General features: G+C 38.9%; 1 protein-coding gene and 1 long non-coding RNA gene across 3 annotated transcripts in view; one reads left to right on the top strand and one right to left on the bottom strand.

Moving 5' to 3' along the window:
- Positions 1–18080, bottom strand: part of PKN2 (protein kinase N2) — a 49930-nt gene that overhangs the window by 1337 nt on the left and 30513 nt on the right. Inside the window, exons 3-21 of one of the 2 annotated variants that reach the window (XM_030495573.1) lie at positions 16921–17072; positions 12624–12741; positions 10911–11056; positions 10595–10811; positions 8162–8347; positions 7773–7882; positions 7148–7291; positions 6930–7005; positions 6440–6614; positions 6036–6165; positions 5452–5588; positions 5285–5360; positions 5106–5197; positions 4018–4194; positions 3377–3439; positions 3198–3274; positions 2266–2408; positions 1206–1313; positions 26–106 (exon numbers count right to left, since the gene is read on the bottom strand). In XM_030495573.1, the coding sequence (XP_030351433.1) occupies positions 26–106; positions 1206–1313; positions 2266–2408; positions 3198–3274; positions 3377–3439; positions 4018–4194; positions 5106–5197; positions 5285–5360; positions 5452–5588; positions 6036–6165; positions 6440–6614; positions 6930–7005; positions 7148–7291; positions 7773–7882; positions 8162–8347; positions 10595–10811; positions 10911–11056; positions 12624–12741; positions 16921–17072 (2408 nt within the window). The remainder of the gene's footprint in view (positions 1–25; positions 107–1205; positions 1314–2265; positions 2409–3197; positions 3275–3376; positions 3440–4017; positions 4195–5105; positions 5198–5284; positions 5361–5451; positions 5589–6035; positions 6166–6439; positions 6615–6929; positions 7006–7147; positions 7292–7772; positions 7883–8161; positions 8348–10594; positions 10812–10910; positions 11057–12623; positions 12742–16920; positions 17073–18080) is intronic. The other variant, XM_030495574.1, reaches the window with a different exon arrangement.
- Positions 1876–5544, top strand: LOC115611916. Its single transcript, XR_003992759.1, has 2 exons — positions 1876–2055; positions 5465–5544. It is a non-coding gene; the product is annotated as an uncharacterized LOC115611916 (long non-coding RNA).

Here is an 18080-nt window from a genome sequence, read left to right as displayed (position 1 = left end):
AGAGATGTTACTAGTCTGTACTCACCCTGAAGAAGTGATGCTTTTTCACATCCTCAGCATCTTTCTCTCCAGCTCCAAGACGTCGCTCTGGATTTCTTCGTAGCAGCTGACAAAACAAGCACGATTTCAGTGCAGAAATTCAGGGGAAAGAGGAGGAACTAGGGAGGCTGAGAGCTACCGTGTAAAAGCCAACACCAAGATTGGATGGACAGTGACCCCCAGAAAAGTCTCGGTCCTCAAAGGAAGTGGAAGACAACGCTTTAGCTGTACACAGCAAGAGGCAGCAGTGCTCTTTTAGCACAACTCCACCAGCAGCCCAGCTAACAGCAGCCAGACAGAGAGCAGACACAGACTGCAGGTCTGTGGGACTGAGACTTGGTGCCTGAAGTGATGTGTGGGTCTGGTGTTCAGCAGAGTCAGAAGCGTGGTGGAGAGGATACAGGATTTACATGAACTGGTATTTCTGGCTTGGCTCAGAAGAGCGCCTGCTCTGCTGTCTCCTGTGCTGTCTCCTCTTAACTTACATGCTGCAGCACCTTGCTGAATTGGGTGCTAGACTGATACTCAGTGTCAGACATTTATGTGGAGAGGCTGCTTCCAAAGGCTTTGAATCACCTCCAGTAAGTGCCTTTCTATTGACTGTGATAAGCTTCTACCTTAGACAGGTTCAAGCATCATCTTCAGATAAGCAGAGGCATTGCACTAAGGAGCAGCACTAGTAATGATCATAATCAACATCAGCTGTTCTTTGCCAAGAAGGGGACTGCAGATGCCACATGCAGTGTTCCCTGCCCCAGTTGGAAGGAATCCAAAGAGATTTAGAAGTCTTTGAATTAAAACATTCATGTGACAATGTTAATCTACCAAATAGGTCAATGCAGCAGTGTTCTGCTAGGAAAAGAGAGCTGAACTTCTCTAGTCAGATACGACTAGGAAACTGAGTTCACAGAGAAAAGAGAGCATTTAGGGTTTTACTTTTTAAAGGGAAAAACTTGATCCTGAATCAAGTGGAATGGCACTGACAGTTTTCATTTAGGGTGATGGGCAGCATGGCACAGCATAAATGGAGCAAGCCTGAAACTTACTTGTAGAAAAAAATACCAGGCGTAGGTTCTTGAAGTATTTTGTTCCCCTCCAAAGTAATTAATTTCCTTAATGTTGGAAACAGGATAAAAGGGGAATGCTTATGATTATGATGTTCTTACCCGTCTCATTATAGAGATGGCCTCTGTAGACAGGAACCGTGGATATCTTACTTCATCATTTACAATACTGTCAAACACCTCTTCTTCATCATCTCCAGGGAAGGGAGACTATAAGGCAAGTAATAAAAAACCATACTATTAACAGGCTTAAACATCACTTATAATTGAAAAGACTTATATTCAGCTGTCAGTTTGGAATTAGACACCCTGAAATGAAGTCTTCCTTTTCCCAGAAACAGATATGGTATTTCCCATGAGGAAGAGAGAAAAGGCAAGCTGGTATTGTCCCTTAACTCCTACTGTAGGATTATGCTTTACAAATGTTCTTCTAGAAGCAGAAACACCTAAAATGGGGATTTTTTTTTTTCAATCTATGACACAAGATACATAGGGAATGTGGGAAGTATGGATCAGCTTTTCTTTCAGGACAGCTGCCATCCACAAGTAACATGGTCCAAACTAATTTGTTTTTTTGTCATATCTTTAGCATGTGGCAGCTCCAGGGTTTTCAAACTGTTTTGAAGTGGCCCGACAGATGTAGGTGACACCCTAGAAGCATTTTTGTCTTTTAGCACATAAGCCATCCCTGCACTACCTGGGAGGTACTAGAACAGAATGGTCTGGAAGGTAAGGCAGCATGCACAAGGTAAATAAGTTACTACTGAGTAATTATTTATACCAGCTCATTTACACAGAACTGGAGTGTTCTGTTTTAGTGCAGGTGTAATTCAAATGGTAAACAGCATTGTCTTGGACCAGCTACAACTCTTTCACTTCTACAACAACTGCTGATAATTCAAGCTCATGGCATGATCATCAACTTCTATAGCACTACAGCAGCTAGTATCAGGTAAGTAGCTGCTCAATGTTTAATACTTGTTAAGGAAACACATTAAGATGCTCACTGTAAAACCAGGTCTGCCTATACATACTGGGTATGCAAGTATTGATGCAACAGTGACAGGCAGGACACACTGAATGTATTGGCAGGCCAGTATTTTGAGTTTTGTAACCTTTTTAACACATATTAATGACTCCATTGTATCTTACTAGAACTTACCTCACCCACTAGCATCTCATAGATGAGTACACCAAGACCCCACCAGTCTACAGCTCTGGTATAGGAAGTTTCTGTCAGCACCTCTGGAGCAAGAAATTCTGGCGTGCCACAGAACGTGCTTGTTCTGTCTCCAAATCCCATTCCTGAAAAGTTACAGTGAATGAAAAGCAAGCATTTATGGAACTTGTTTGTAGCTCAAGTCACAGTAAATGTTTCAATACCTACTGCATTTACTAAATTCCCTCTTAAGCTATCTAAAAGCAAAACATATGGAGGAGAGGCCATACAAATTGGAGGAAATAAACCCTTCCAAATCTTCCCCCTGCAAACAGGTTTGAGAAAGACATTGCAATTTCAATTGCTACTTCTATTTTATGTCTTATTTGAAAGGTAGTTGCCAGTAATGGAATGCTTGAACGTACCTTTCTATCATTAAGGCTTTCTTTTGGGGATAAATGTCACAATTTTAGCTAATAGTATACTTTGCATGTCATTTCCACATTCTTAGAGTTGCAACTATTTCAGAGTTAAATAGATAATGAATTTGTAAAAAGAGCAAGGTATGGAATGTATTGGTACTTCATTTCATTGTACAGTGTTAACATGTTCAGAATGAGGAAAACCACTGCTTTTTCTGCTAACTTGTAAAAATGCAGCAGTATGAATTATGAATAAGCAGAGATATGATGAAGTAGGAATCAGAACATGGGATGCACACAACTGAAAGAAGTCAGTAAAAACCCAGTGCTACACTCAGATGCTTCTGCTATTTCCCTACCAAGGAACTTCCCCCTATCCCCACAATTGTACAGTCTATTTTTTTCCTTCAAATGATAAAGGATAAGGATTTGGCAGTCCAAAAGTCTCAAGGAACAGCCAAGAGTAAGACAGACTGCAGAATTCCCCTAGAAGGAAAACTTAAGGGCCAGTACCTTCTTTGCAAAGACCAAAGTCAGCGATTTTCACAAAGCCTTCTGTGTCCAGCAACAAGTTATCCAACTTCAAATCCCTAAATGAACATTTGAGAACAGAATTGCATCACTGATGTTCCTTCAGCACTATTCAGGATAGCCGAAATCCCTCTGTTGGGAACAGGTCAGTGACTACTTACCTATACACGATCTTGTGTTCATGTAAATACTGAAGTCCAAGAACCACACATGCAGCATAGAATCTGTTGAAAAAGTTGAAGTGGAAATGTCAAGGGATTTTAGTCTTGCTTTTCAGAGTGCAAAGCCCATTATTATCCATCTTTTTTATTAAATCATCCTCTAAAGATTACTGATTGTTTTTTCAAGTACTGATTAGTTGTATACAAGGTCAGAGTTTTTAAAGCCAGATGGCAAAGATGCTTAAACTTGCAGCTTTCAAGCTGTAGTATGTTCGCTTGGCCTGGAGGATGAATTTTCTGTAGTATCCACTGCCAGGGCATTGAAGGATTTCCAATTTGGCTGCTTCTTTCTTTTTTTTAGCCTTGTCTGCTATTTTAGCTTTTCATTTTGCTATTTTATGTAATCTTTTTTTTTTTTAGAAAGAGTATTACAGACATTAAATACTTGTAATTTTTGAATTCAGTGTAGATTCAGGCACATTAAACCTGAATGTGTCTTCTTCTAAAACAAACAGAATCTCTGGCCCTTCTTAAACAGTATCCACTGAAGTGACCTGATGAAGAGGCATGTGGGGATAAAGTTCTTACCCGCTGAACAAAATGCCCTTCACTTAATGCCACAAAAAGGGATGGATACTCACACTGCTCTGGGTTCAGAGAAGACATCAGTATGAATGTGCATCATCAGATCTCCACCAGCAGCATATTCCATTACAAAGCAAACGTGATCTTTGGTTTGGAAACAAGCAAAAAGGTTCACCAAGAAGGGATGTCTTACGCTATTCACAGTTTCAAATATTCGCTTTTCACACATCAAGCTGCGAACAGAAAGTCAGTACAAATTTACAGCTTGAAACCACACTTTTTCAACTCTCAGAAACTGTTGGCAATTGATACCTTACATTTTTTCCTCTAATAGGCCTTTGGATGAGATAAGAACGTTTTTTGTTTCAAGAGAGAGGTTTTTAATACTTGCTCACACATTAAGTTGATGCCAGGATTTCCACAAAGTCACACTTGACTTTCACCAATGAACAAGGAAACCAAGCAGTCCATGAAAATTGTATCCTGCCAATTCTCCTTCCAAATACATAAAGTGGAAAGCAGTATTGATATTATAGACATCTAATTCCAGACTGTTTATCCTTAGCTTACTCTTAATGCAGTTACCTTTCTTCCTGCAAGTCAAATGAATAGAGTCACTATTAAACAGTTGTAAAAGCACTTTCTTGCACTAAAACTAGATAGTTCAGTAACTGTCACTTCACTTCCAAGTGAAGAAAAATCTGAGTTTTGGGCAGAAAGTAAAGTATAAACAGGACTTAAGGGAAAATATGATGGACAGTATGTTACAGGCTGAGAAATACCATCATAGGGGTTTCTGCCAGTAAAGAAAGACCATAGTCATGGTACTCCTGAAATGTGACAGAATTCTACAGAACAAGTAATTAGAATAAAAATTGCAAGAGACTCTAAATGAGCAACAGGATCAGCTTCAAGTCACAGGCATGGTAAGAGGGGCATGAACACCCATCAGTATTCCTGGGCTACACTGCTCCCTCCTTGCACCAGGAGAAAGACTGCATGTCTGCAGGAGCCAGCTAAACAGGGAGATGACAACTTGCTCTGCTCTTGCACTGACTTTAACTGCTGGTTGGTGGAGCTCACAGTTGTGCTGCATGCAGAAAGAAAACAGTTGATTTATGGAATCCATATTTTACAAACTGACCTGTCTACTTCATCACGAGCAACAATATCTCCTTTCTTTAAGGCTTTAATAGCAAACATCTCATTTGTGTTTTTGTACTCTGCCAACAGCACCTAAAACAGAAGAGAAGCCGTTCATTTAAGAGCTATACCCAGTTTCTGATAAAGCCTTGACATTTGCTATTGCCTTTTGACATTTACCTTTCCAAAATGTCCTCTGCCCAGTACAGCACAACATCTGAAATCCTTCAGACTGAATTGAAATCTTTGTTGTGATCTATGTAAATTAGAACACAGTCAAAAATCTTTTAGTTTGTTAGCTTTAAGAAATATTATCCAGATCAACAGCAAAACCACTGCATTTTTACCTTCTGTCTTCAGGCTCTCGGGTGTTGGTGTATTTTATGTCTGAACGGGGAGCATCAGACTCACAGATTATTTCAGGCTGGAGTTTTGGGACAATACTATTTCTGCCATTTTCAAAGTCAAAAGTTGTTACTTCATCCTGTGAAGAAAAACAAGGCTGAACACTTAAACCTGATTGTGAAGGCAAATGAATGCAGAAATCTTACTGGAGGCATGTGAAATTCTTAACACAAGAATTACCTAAGCTAAAATAGTAGACTTCAAGATCATACAGAGAAACAAGCTTTAACAGAGTGGTGAAACCTATTGCTCCAGTCAGTCTGCTTTTTGTTAGTAAAATCATTTTTTTCCTGATTAATGATTTGGGGCTTTTGTTATTTCTGTGGAGGAACCAATGACATGGAGAGTTAAACACAGCAACCATGGAAACAGTTTGCTGCCAGGAGTAATTGGAGCATTTTGTTGAGGCTATTCTGTATGTGTACGTTAAGGGAGCATATGCTGAAACATAGGGGGAGAAATCCATCACAGAGACACCAATATTGCAACCTTGTTAAAGTATAGGCCAAAATACTTAGTTACTTGCCTGAGATGGCACATCAGGAGCCTTAATCTCAGAGGAAGACTCGCATATTTCCCCAAGGGAAGATGCTCGTGGTGGAGCAGGTGGTGGCTCAGGCTCAAGTTCAAAGTCCAACTTGGCTACAGCAGAGTCACTGGCAAGGAAATAAATAACTCCTCAGTGTACAGCAGAGATTGTTTTAGTGGCACAAAAACCAACTGAAAAGTGCGTGTTATGTAGGTTCCTCCTAAAAACAAATCTGTGCATGTGGATCTGTCTACAAAATGATGAGCAAAATTAACACACTGGAAGGTCTGTAGTCTTGCAGAGTAAATAGATTTGACATCCGTTACCTCAATTAGGGCATAAGCATTTCACTGTTACTACTGCTCTTAAAAAGTACTTAGAAACAGTAGCTATTCCCCTACCTGGCTGGCAGTGTTAGCTCAGGAATGTGTGCATCAACCACTGGCCCGGTAGCAGGCACTGGTGCTTGAGGGCTGAAGGTGCCAGAGTGATTTACTGTCGGAATAGCTCTTCTCACCAGCCTTCCCCAAGTGGCAATATTAATATTCATTTGAGGAGCTCTGAGAAATGTTTTGCCTATGGATATCGTGGAAAAAGAAAACAGTGCAAGTAATTTCCTTATTACCAAAAGCTGTAATTAAAAACATAAATTCATATTAATCGGTTTATGAAGAACAAACTGAATTTGTCATATTCCTTATCAATTCCTAATTATTCACTGTTAACTGTTACTGCATAATAAGGAATTCTAAACCAAAACATTTCTAAATGCAATGCCATATCCCTGATTATCAACAGCTTTATTTGCAGGTAAATATTAGATCTCTGCATAAAAGAGATCACAGATCCATATCATTTTTTAAGCTTTAAGTGTTTATATTAAACAATCACCTTGCTGTTTTGAAAAGATTTTCTTCTGCCTCTGGAGTTTTGGTCTTCTTTCAATAACTGGATTAAAAAACGTAACCTGCAGGTCAGATAGATAAGGGGTGTTAAAATTCAAGTTTCAGGACAAAATGCATTCTTAAAAGTTTAAGAAAGACTACTTTAACTATCCTGCAATATAATACTTGTAAGTATGCTCACATGCTCGAAAGAAATATTCTCACCTCTGCAAACAGAGTACCCTGGGGTTCAAGATAGAGACACATGCCATGCCGTTGGTTATCCAGGAAATCTTCCAACCTCAGAAACTTTACTGCACACAAAGATCTCCAGTCACGCCAATAAACAGAGATTTCCAACTCACGTGACTACGACAGGAAACATATACACAGGAAATTACTTACTGGTGATTGTTCTGCAAGAGTTACCTCTGTGCAACTGTAAGATCTAGCAACTCAAGGACAGAGATGCAGAGCTGTTACTTCAAAGGAGTGCCGCTTTTAGAGAAGTACTGTAAAAATGCTAGGACATGGCTTTACCAAAACATCCAAACTATCTGATATTGGAATTTACTGATACATAAGGAGAAGTTGATGATCCTTATAAGAATTTAAGCACCATCTATCAGAGGCCAAAAAGATATGGCAGTTTAGAGGCAGAAAAGGTAACATTTCAGGAGTGCCAGCCCCGTGTAACAGCTTAACCCCTGGGAGCTCATTCTGTTAAGGATGGGAATACTCACACATCTCAAACTTGAACATAACACAGCAAGAGGAAAAGAAAACAGGCAACATTAAATTAATGTAAGAGTCAACTATGGCTGTCAGTGAAGTGAGAGCACGTTTTTACCCTGTCTAGTTCCAGTGTAAATTTCTGATCCCAGGACTGGTTGGAAATAGGCTTCCAGCTAGTTTGACCAACCACAGTGTTATCCAGCTTCAGTACAGCACAGACTTCATCTGTAAGTAAAGCACACAAACTCAGCTTAAATCTTTAAGAGGATTTCCCAGAAACAAAAAATCTTCAGTAAAGTTTCCTTTAGAAATGTAATCTCATATTTAAACTGGTTCTTGTGGGCACAATAGTGTGGTTGTGTTCTTGTTCCTTTTCCTTTTAAACAGACGAAGAAACAGGTAAGTTTAAAGCTTCATATCAGTGTAGCATTTTACATTACAGAACAGGGCATGCACATTGAAACATAAATGCATGACAGTAAGAGAAGGAAGGGTATACTGAACTGGACAAGTCATCAGTTTTCAGAAGGTTTCTGCTGCTCCCACTTTTAATTTTACTGGTTCTGCCAATGAAAGACGTTCTGGCTTCATTTGGACTCCAACCAGGTAGCGTAATCGAGGTGGCTTTGGATCGGCCAGGGACGTTTTCCAAGATATCTTGGCAGCCCATCAGCCTCACTTCCAGGGTACCTAGAACAAGACAGACAGGGATTTATCAGAGATTTCTGTTACTGAGTAAACAAAGTGAATGACTAACGACTGATTTATGGCAATAGCTCACGTTCTGATCCCCACAGGCTACAACAGAAATATCAGATGAAATTAAAAGACAGATCTTAGACAAATATACTGAAATTAAGCATTAAAAGTCAAATATGTGGGACTCGACCTCCTAGAAGGAGCAGCAGTTCACCAAAATGACACAAAGTAAGTTTTTGTTCTGTGTCTCAGAAGTATCTTTGCTTTCTCCACCTGAGAACCTAACTGCCTCGGGTTCAAGCTGTAAGCAATGTCACCTTTTAAGATGACAAATCTTAAGTTTCTCACTGAAATGATGGATCTTGCAGATGGGACAATAACAATTTTTCCATGAGCTTTATATAACCAAATAATATTAGATACGTTGCTTTGGTAATTAACACATTGACTATTGAAACTATGAATTTGTTTCAGATGCACTCAGAAATCACATTTGTCTGCTGCATGCTAAAGGCAAATTTAAGTTAGTACATTACCTAAAAATCACTGAATTGTTCTAACTTGACTGAATCTGGATTTATAGAAGCTGAGACAAGAAGCTACTCTTCAGAGTTTTCTACATCTTTAACCAAATGAGGTTTAGAGGCTGCTGTTCTAATTTAAGAGAGTTTCCTCCAGCAGCACAGAACGGTAGGCTTACCTCATCCTGCACAAGATAGCATCTGTAAAACTGTGACAGCATGCCACCAACAAAATTAACTATTAAAGTGGTGAAATCAGCCAGTTCATAATCATACTGTCACCAGAAATGCAGCTCCCAAATACACTGTTCTTTTGACAGCACATGTACTTAACTGTGAAACTTTAAAAGTACTCTTTTAGAACAGAAACTTAAGTCAGACTTGACCTAAAAATGGTCCGGCAACATTCTAGCCCACAGAACAGGTATCAAGAAACCAGACTGAGAGAGAAGAAATCCCCATCCCACAGGGAACTAACAGCTCTAAATGACCTCTAAGTATTAGGCTATGAAGACGAAGAGATGCTACTGGCTCCCGAAACAGGTTAAAAGGTAAAAGAATGCTTTATTCCCAAACTCTGTTTAGGGGGTGAAATAAATAAATACATAAATAAAAAGCAGAAAGGCTGTAATCTTATGTAAGGACAGAAAGATCTGTTGATGCACTTTAAAATGACATAGCACTGATCTATTTTTCACAAAGAGTTAGAGGCAAAACACAAAGACACCGTTCACTTAAATCCAGTTCAATACAAAAACCTCTTTGTGTAGCCATTATGAAAGTGAAACTATGAAGAACTTCAGAAGCTTGTAGCTCTGGTTTGATAACTCCATTACAAACGGTTCATGTGCATCAGTAAATTACATTTAAAGAGGAATTATTTGTCACTATAATGCACCTGACCCATGATTATGTATTATGCTTTTTGCTACGTGTCTCACTGAACCAAAATGGAGGACAAGTAGACTCGCTCCTTTTTCTTGTTATTGCAGAAGAGTTCCTCTTTTTCTTTTAAAATATAACCCCACAGTACTTCAAAACTAGATTCTGGGTTCAATTATCCAGGTATAAGGAGAGTAACATTTGAATTACAGATTGTTTTTGTAATAAACTTACTCCATTAATAGTTACATGTAAAATGGAAACAAAACACCAAACCTATCTGTACTAGGAATTCTTATACGACCACTGATTAAGTAAGTTTAGTAAAGTAACATACTCCCAAGTAGTCAAAAGTATTTGTTTAGCAGATACTTTTAGCACAAATGTCACCTTCTAGAAAGCCAGTGTGGTCCAGTGGGTAAAACAGGGACTGGGAGAAAGCTGGGTGCCTATCTCCAGCTCTTGTTGTATGACCAGGGCAAGTCACTTACTTAACCCTTCCGCACCTCAGTTTCCCCATTTGTAAAATAGGGATAAATTTACCCACCTTTTAAAGTTCTTGATAATCCAAAGATGAAAGGCGTTAGGTAAACGCTAGCAGTACCATTCCACAGTGACCTAACTTCACTTTTTCAATAGGATTATAAAAAGGTCAATAAATAAATCAAAGAAACTTATCTGCATTGTTTTGGTGCACAGACACTTGGAAATTCTAAATGCCTTTGTCTAGGAAAAGAACAACAATGAAACACGTCCAGAAAGAAATAAAGTTGGCATTAAAGACTTGTTTTAAACCATTGAATGAAGTAGGAAAAAATGGTTCCATGAATCCTACCTGTTAAAGCTGCTGGTTTGGACAGTGTACTATACTGGTTCTGAGTAGATATTACACTTTGACGAGGACTTAATGTGGGTGAAGAGACCAATGAAAGCTCCTCTATAATAATACTGCTTTTGGGATGGTTTTTAGGAAGTTCATTCAATCTCTGTTCCAGTGAATACTTCAAGAGGTCCAACTTCTGGCTTGATTCATTAAATCTTGCTTGAGCCTTCTTAGAACAAGAAAAATTAATGAAATATTTCATATTTTTTTTTGCCTTGAAAGAGCATTTTAAAATAAAAGTATCAGAAATTGTAATGACGTAAATTACTTCTGAAAGTGCCTTTCTGTCGGTGACCTTCCCAGATCCAAGTAATTTCATCACATTCTTTGCACCTTCTGCTACAGCATACTCTATCCTAAAGTGATGCCGTAATTCTTCCATTCGGAGTTCAAGAGGGCTTATCACAGGCTTTGCTGCAGAGATACAAACAAACCATCTTCAATGAAGACCATGCCCAGGCTTAATTTCTTTAATACTAACTCCTCCCCCATATAAATAGAGGGGAGAAAACAGAAAGAAAAAAGGGCAAAAAGAAAGGAGATGCAGGTTTGGTATTCCAAAGGAAAGTTTGAAGTATGTCATAAAAGCAACAGTGAGCTTTTAAGCATCTGCATTTGAAGGAAGAAATAACTGATCAGGGCCTCAATCCAATAAAATCCAATAAATCCTCCTCCTCCTTGAAGAGCTGTGATTGCTAGTGGATGTGAGAGAAGAACATGTCTTCAGGGGAGTTAAGGGACAAAAGCCATCACTCAGCTGGCAAGAAGGGGGTTTTGAGACTTCCACGTTTCTGAATCATGCTCTGAGGATTTATCTTTCAAACTACCCTGCAGCTAAGTAGATCCCTGATTGCTTTCTGATAATCCTTCTGCTTCACACGAAATCCCAGGGAATCTGGCTTCTGCCAGCACAGAGAATGTAAGAGGTCCCATATGCTGCCTTCCCCAGTGATTTGTAATGTCCACTCCTTACAGTGTTTAAAACAGAACTAGGAAGTTTCCTGGATATATTTTCTGTTTAAAGCTCTAAGAGTAGTAGGAACACAAAAAGACACCTGAAAGACCCTTCTAGCTGGAATACCTTTCTTTTTCTTTTGAACAAACAATATATGTAATACAGGGGCTAAGATGGGGTGTTAAAAAACGCCAGAAGTGTCATAAAAGTGTAAACCCAACAAAAAAACAACCCCTACCTCACACTCTCACATACACAAGCTTTTCACTATCTGGGATATATCCAGCACCTGATGACAAGCTTTGTCATACAACTTCAATACTCAGGAATGCATATGAATATAGTTCAAGACTCAGAGATGTTCTGATATGCCCACAATTCTATACTCCACTCATGCTATTGTAGCTCAGGGGTATTTTTAGTTCTTTTTTAAAGATTTCCAAAGAAATGCAAGTTTAAAACTACTTCTGAAATGCACCATGAGTATTTCAAGACATTTTAAAAACAGGTTTTTTTCTTTAAAGTTGTTTACTACTCATCTAGCCTAAACACCCATAAAGACAGCCAAAATTCGCCTCCATCTGTGCTCTCATTAGTAATAATAAAGTCAATCTATTTCAGTATGACAAGCAGGCTTTGCACCTGCGTCAGATTTTGGGTTTTAGGATAGTGAAAAGATTATATGCTTTAAAGAAAATTACTAGTTGTTGTTAAGATAAAAGAAAGCACACATGAAGGGAGAACGAAGGACCATAAAGCAAAAATGCACTGCATAAAGTATGAAAAGGATAATGAAGAGACATTGTATTTCTCTTCATTAAGTTCAAGGTGATTTGCTTCAAGTGAGATATATTTGGCATCCTAGCACACACAATGGTTTGCCTGGTCTCTGACTGTTTTTGGCTTATGCAAGCTTTGTCCAACATTCCTACTAGAAATTTATGGTAACGCTGTTTGCATATGGGTTCCTATCTACGTGGCATCCTGACGTTGCTAATGATTCATATTTCTTTTCTATTCACTCACCATTATCAAAAGCCAATTCATTGGTCTGGACTGCCTGAAGAATCTGCATCCTTATAACTTCTATTTTCGTCTTGCTGTCCTGGAGCATCTGCTGAGCTGTGGCAAGAAGTTTCCGATCCTATTCAAACAAACAAACAAGTCAAAATCATAAACTCTTCATGGAATAAAACACATTGAAAGTTCAAAACTGACACGCTTTAGGAACAAGAACTAAATGTATGCACTTCATTTGGTATAGCAGACTGATACAACTAACCACATTAGGGTATTAGGGGAAATTAAGTTAGTTCTGGTTGATTAAAGACTATAAGCTACTCCCATGAAAACTATCTGAATAAAGGAGACACAATTTAGCAACATTACATGTGTGGATTAATGTTTTGTGAGCCGATACTAAAGAAAGGACAAGATATTATGTGCAAAATACCTTCACCTTATGAAGACTCAAATTTACTGTATGACGAGAACTCTTCTAATAGACAAAATTGCTCTACTAAATCCATGTAAGAATCACTGTACTAATTCACTTGAGCTGATACTCGATTTAGCTTAAGGAAGTTAGCTTACATAGCACATTCTAAATAAGTCTGCTGTATGTTTTCCTGAACAAATCAAAGCTGAAGATTGTCTTGCATTAATAAATACATAATACATGAAGGTTACTTCCTTAGCTATTTCATCGGCAACTTAAGAGTGCAGTACTTTTCATCTAAATGAAGCTAACCAATTTAGAAGAGAACCTTTCTGAAGAGGAACTTTCAAACTAACTGATAATACCATTTTCTATCTTCCAGCAACTGGAGAACTGACTTCCAATGGCTTATCAGATGGTTCTTGGCTGTGGAGCTATGCATGTGCTTCTATGCCTGCTGCATGGCGCTCTCTCTATGTTCTGGGAATTACCAGGTAACTTAAAGGTGATCTGACTTGCAGTAAGAACAAAAAAAAGGGGTATAAGAAAGTGTAAGGCAGTCTATTTGTCCTGTCTGTGCAGCACTAATCAATCACAGTAGTTAACAGTAGGCAGTGTAGATGAGCATCGCACTAGTTATAGCCCAAAGGGTATTTTGGTTAACTCATTTTGTAGCCACTCTATAACCTCATTAATAAGTTACTTTCCCGTGGACATGGTTTTACTTATATTTTTAATTTTATAATGAAGTTATCAATTATTTAAGAAGTTAAAGAAATTCAGTTCTTCCCCTTACCACAACCACGACAAAGAACTGCGGTGTAGCACACATACTCAGAGCTAGAAACACTAGCACCATGAAGTATCGTATGAGAAAAATCAGTATGCTGAGAAATTTACCTTCACGGAGCTCCTCTATGACCTTGCATCTAATATAGATGGCAAGCAACTCTAGAATCCTGTCTTAAACATTATCCATGCATTATTCTGAGGTACGAATATGCTGTGCTTCTTGGTCTGTATCTTCACTTTTATCTTATCTTTGATCTTGCTCCTCTTGATTGTCCCTCATATCCTCTTACTGCAATGGATTTGCTTGCTCAGGGGCAATATCAGCCCTTCAATGTGTAGAATGGAGGCAATTCAGGATTATAGAGATATCCTTACGTTTTCAAGAGACAAAAAATCCCTTCTCGAGAACCAGCATGGATGTGTTATACTCAGTGGCTCTTTTAGTGCTGGAGGCTGAATACAAAGCATTTCAAGGCATCTCCTGAGCATAGAAGAACTGACAGTGCCTGTAAAACTGATCTGCAAAGCTGTCAAGGGATCTTAGAGAATCCACCCAAGTCCAAGCAAAGATGGTCAGTATCTAAGAAACACTTAAGTCCGAATAGGTTGAGCTGAATGTGACTGAAGCAAGTAGAGTAAGTACAGAGGGAAAACCTTCTGAGATGATGGGTTTATTAACAGACTGCTTCCTCATTTTTAGGAAACAAATGATGACCTCCCTCCATTCAATTTAGGCCTGAAAATAATACAACATATTTGGAAGTAGATCATATAGTACACTTGAATAAAGGTCATGACAGAGTTTAACATGTTTAAAAGGTCCCGTGACTACTTTTTAAAGCACTCTGGATTACCAGGCTTGGATTCACACTGGGAATTTCCTGCCCCTCTTGCCCACCTCATCCAGACACTTGAGTTGCTTTAAGCTCTTTTTTTTTAAAACATAATCACCATGCTCAGGCCTACAGTTTAAACCTGCCACATTAACTCACTGCTGAGTATTAAGACCATGAGAGAATGAATACGCACCATTTCCATCCTGTTTGTTGAAGCAGCTGGCAATGCTTTTTGTGTTTTCCAGCTTGCTCTTCCCAACCCAGTTACTATATACACCCAGTCTGGTAGGCTGATTTAAGCATTTACCAATTGCAAATACAAGATTCAATCATCAATTTTAATTACATGCCTCAATCCTAAAGCAAACCAGAATTTATCCTTTTTACTTAGTCTGATCAAAGCCTGCCTACGATGTCTACTATTACAGCCTGAGTGTTTAGTTAAGATTTTTCAGGCTGTTATAAGGTTACTTGCTGAGGGTTTATTAGGCACATAACTCATGTATGTCTTTTGATCCAGTTGGGTCAGCTGGTTATTATTTTTAAGTGCACCTGATGTTAAGTACATGGCCCCAGAGGATGCAGACTCCAGGGTTTCCAGGAGCTAAGGGACTGTGGTGCATGGACAGCATTCCCAGGCCCTTAGTCATAAGGTGCACTCCAGATATTTTTCCATCTGCCCCAGGCTAGTAGGGTACAGGTCACTTTCAGATAAGGCTACAGAGTACCAGCTGGCTCCACAGAGGTGCTGCAGGGACAGAATGAGCTTGATGACACCTATGGTCCCACCTAGTCTAACCTCATTTTTCTGGGAGTGAGCAGCATTCACTGTCATTTTTCCAATGTCTAAGTCATGCAGCAGGCAGATACACAGTGATTTGCCTCTCCACCCATCCCGAGCAGAAATTCACTCACACTAAGCTCCTTTCCAACACTTTCTGGTTAATATCAGTTGTAAGGGGTAGCAATGCAGTTGACAGATTTCTACTCTTCAAGTCAAACACTTCTTTCCAGTGTGTTCACTGACCTAGCTAGGTGTTGCTCCCTCAGTCAAGAACTTAAAGCATTTCAATTTTATTTACTACTCTCTGGACACAGAAACATCTAACCAAGCTCCTACACAGTGTTAGATCTCAGCTTGTGTTTCCCCTTAGTTTGAAAATTCATCTCCTTAATGATTTAGTAAAAGTAAGCAGAAAGAACAGGTAATGAGTAACTAACAAAGGGTGCAGGAGCAGTTAAGTAGAGGATCCCCTTTTTTCCTCATTTGAGAACCCTGAGTCCCTTATACTTATAAAATACATGTTGGGGGATGAGGGGGTCTTGGTTTCTAGTTTGGTTTGGTTGGTTGTTTTTGGGGGTTGTATGTGGTTTTTTCCCCATATGAAAGGTTAGGCTTGTCTTGCAGTTGAGTTAGGGGATTCTTAAGAGTATGCTGGATTTTATTACATAGTTTGGACTATGCAATAAGTCAAACCCATTTCGGGGTTAACAAACACTTCTCCCTGCCTCCTTCGAAAGCTTCTAGTGCTACTGAGAAAGAGAGCAAGTGAGCACGTGTTTGAAATTGAGATCTAGAAATAAGAGTGCTTTTATTTTTACTCTCTTGATGCTAGCAGATGCTATCTCTAGAATATCACACTTCTGTAAAAGTATACTATATATATATACACACACATAAATGTATCTTATATGCATGCATAGTAACGCAGATTTTAACAACTTGATCAGAATACTATACACATCTTACTAAAACAAATACTGGGTATAACTCTTTTTACTGCCAACTACAACTCAATGACCATCTCAGAAGCACGCTGGCAATTCTGTGTAATAATTCTGTGTAATTATCATGCACGTTACAACTTTAAACTGATGGGTTTTCGTTTGCTTGAGGTTTTTGTTTCGTGGAGCTGGGAAAAGCATCAGGTACCAGTCGGTGTCATGGCAAGCTTTGCTGCTCAGTGAATCGCACCCGATGAAAGGTTACTAGATGTACTAAATTTAGTAAGCCGGATTTGTTACTTAGGTTGAACTGCATGTGGACAAATTGATCAAACAATCACTTAAGTGGGTATCAAACCACAACAAAAAAAAAAAAGGGGGATAAGAATTTGTAGCAGGTTTGACATAGCCATTTAACAACAAATATACCCCAAAGTACTGAAGTTGCATACTGTTTATACATTGCACATTCACACCACAGCAATATGAAAATCCACAGGCATTTTATGGTCTTCAAATTCCAAAGCCTTACCTTTGAAGAGCCATTTGAGTACATCTGTATCATATTTTCTGCTCCTTGTTTCACCTTCAGTTCTATATCCAATTGCTTCTTTAAGGCCATCAATCTGTTGTTAGTAGAAAAACGAGGATCGCTATTTGGAGTATCAGGAGTCCTGGGACAATCTGGGAATGAAAGGTAAGATGTAATGTGTGCTGGAAAAAGGAAAGGAAAGAAAAAAGAATAATAAAACCAAACCCCACACCCCCACCCCCAAAACCCACCTTAAACTCTATTCTATGAAGTTACAGATTAAACAGAGCTGGAACACCATACTTAAGTATTAAGACTGACCCTCCTCTCCAGAGCTACTTTGCAGCAGCACTGCAAATGCGCCTTAACATGAAAAGCCTCCCGAAAGCCTAGTGACTCCTACACATGTCCTAATTCACATGAATCACTTCCGGGAGTGGTACAATAGGCAGGTTTGCAGCTAGGTCTATTTTCGTTTCAAAGGAGCCTTCTTTCCTCTGGAATGTCTCGAGTCAATTAAAAATGCAGTTTCCCATTGAGCTTTCTTACACTCCCAATTTCAAATCTAAGTGTTTTAAAACCAAATCTGGACAATGATATTCAATGCTAATGAGCACGCTCTAAATACAGATATTGAGTTGATCTGTGAACACTGCACTGTTCATGTCAAAATTAGGACTAGATAAAATGAGCCTCTTCCTTACTCATAAAGCTGAACGATACTTTGCTCTGGAATCATAACAGAATCCTGGGATAGCTGGATATCCAGGCAGACAGGTTATTGAACAACTGTGATCTGCAGGAAGGATAAGGATTTTTCTTTTGACAACATCACTGTGTTTAGATCTCCATCTTGCTGCATTAATATAATGGAATGCAAGTTAGTTTTATCAATCGAGTTATACGGTCCAACTCCTTCTCTTTTCTATCCTCCTCCAGAAAAGTCTATTAATCACTGGGTCACATTTTAACTTCTGCAACATGAACTGTCAGTGAACTGAAAGTAAATGGCCACGGGACTACTTCCTAGTACTTCACTATTTCCAACACAACTGCGCTTTCAGCTGACTATCTTCCCTAACAGTCTCAATGGCTTCTCTTCCAACATTTTTGTAAAAGAGGATAAATTATGTCCCTTGTAAGACTTATTTTTTTGCTGT

Source organism: Strigops habroptila, chromosome 8 (genome assembly GCF_004027225.2).
Source record: "Strigops habroptila isolate Jane chromosome 8, bStrHab1.2.pri, whole genome shotgun sequence".
Taxonomy (NCBI): domain Eukaryota; kingdom Metazoa; phylum Chordata; class Aves; order Psittaciformes; family Psittacidae; genus Strigops; species Strigops habroptila.
Note: the sequence above shows the minus strand (reverse complement) of the source record. Positions and strands in the feature narration are given on the sequence as shown.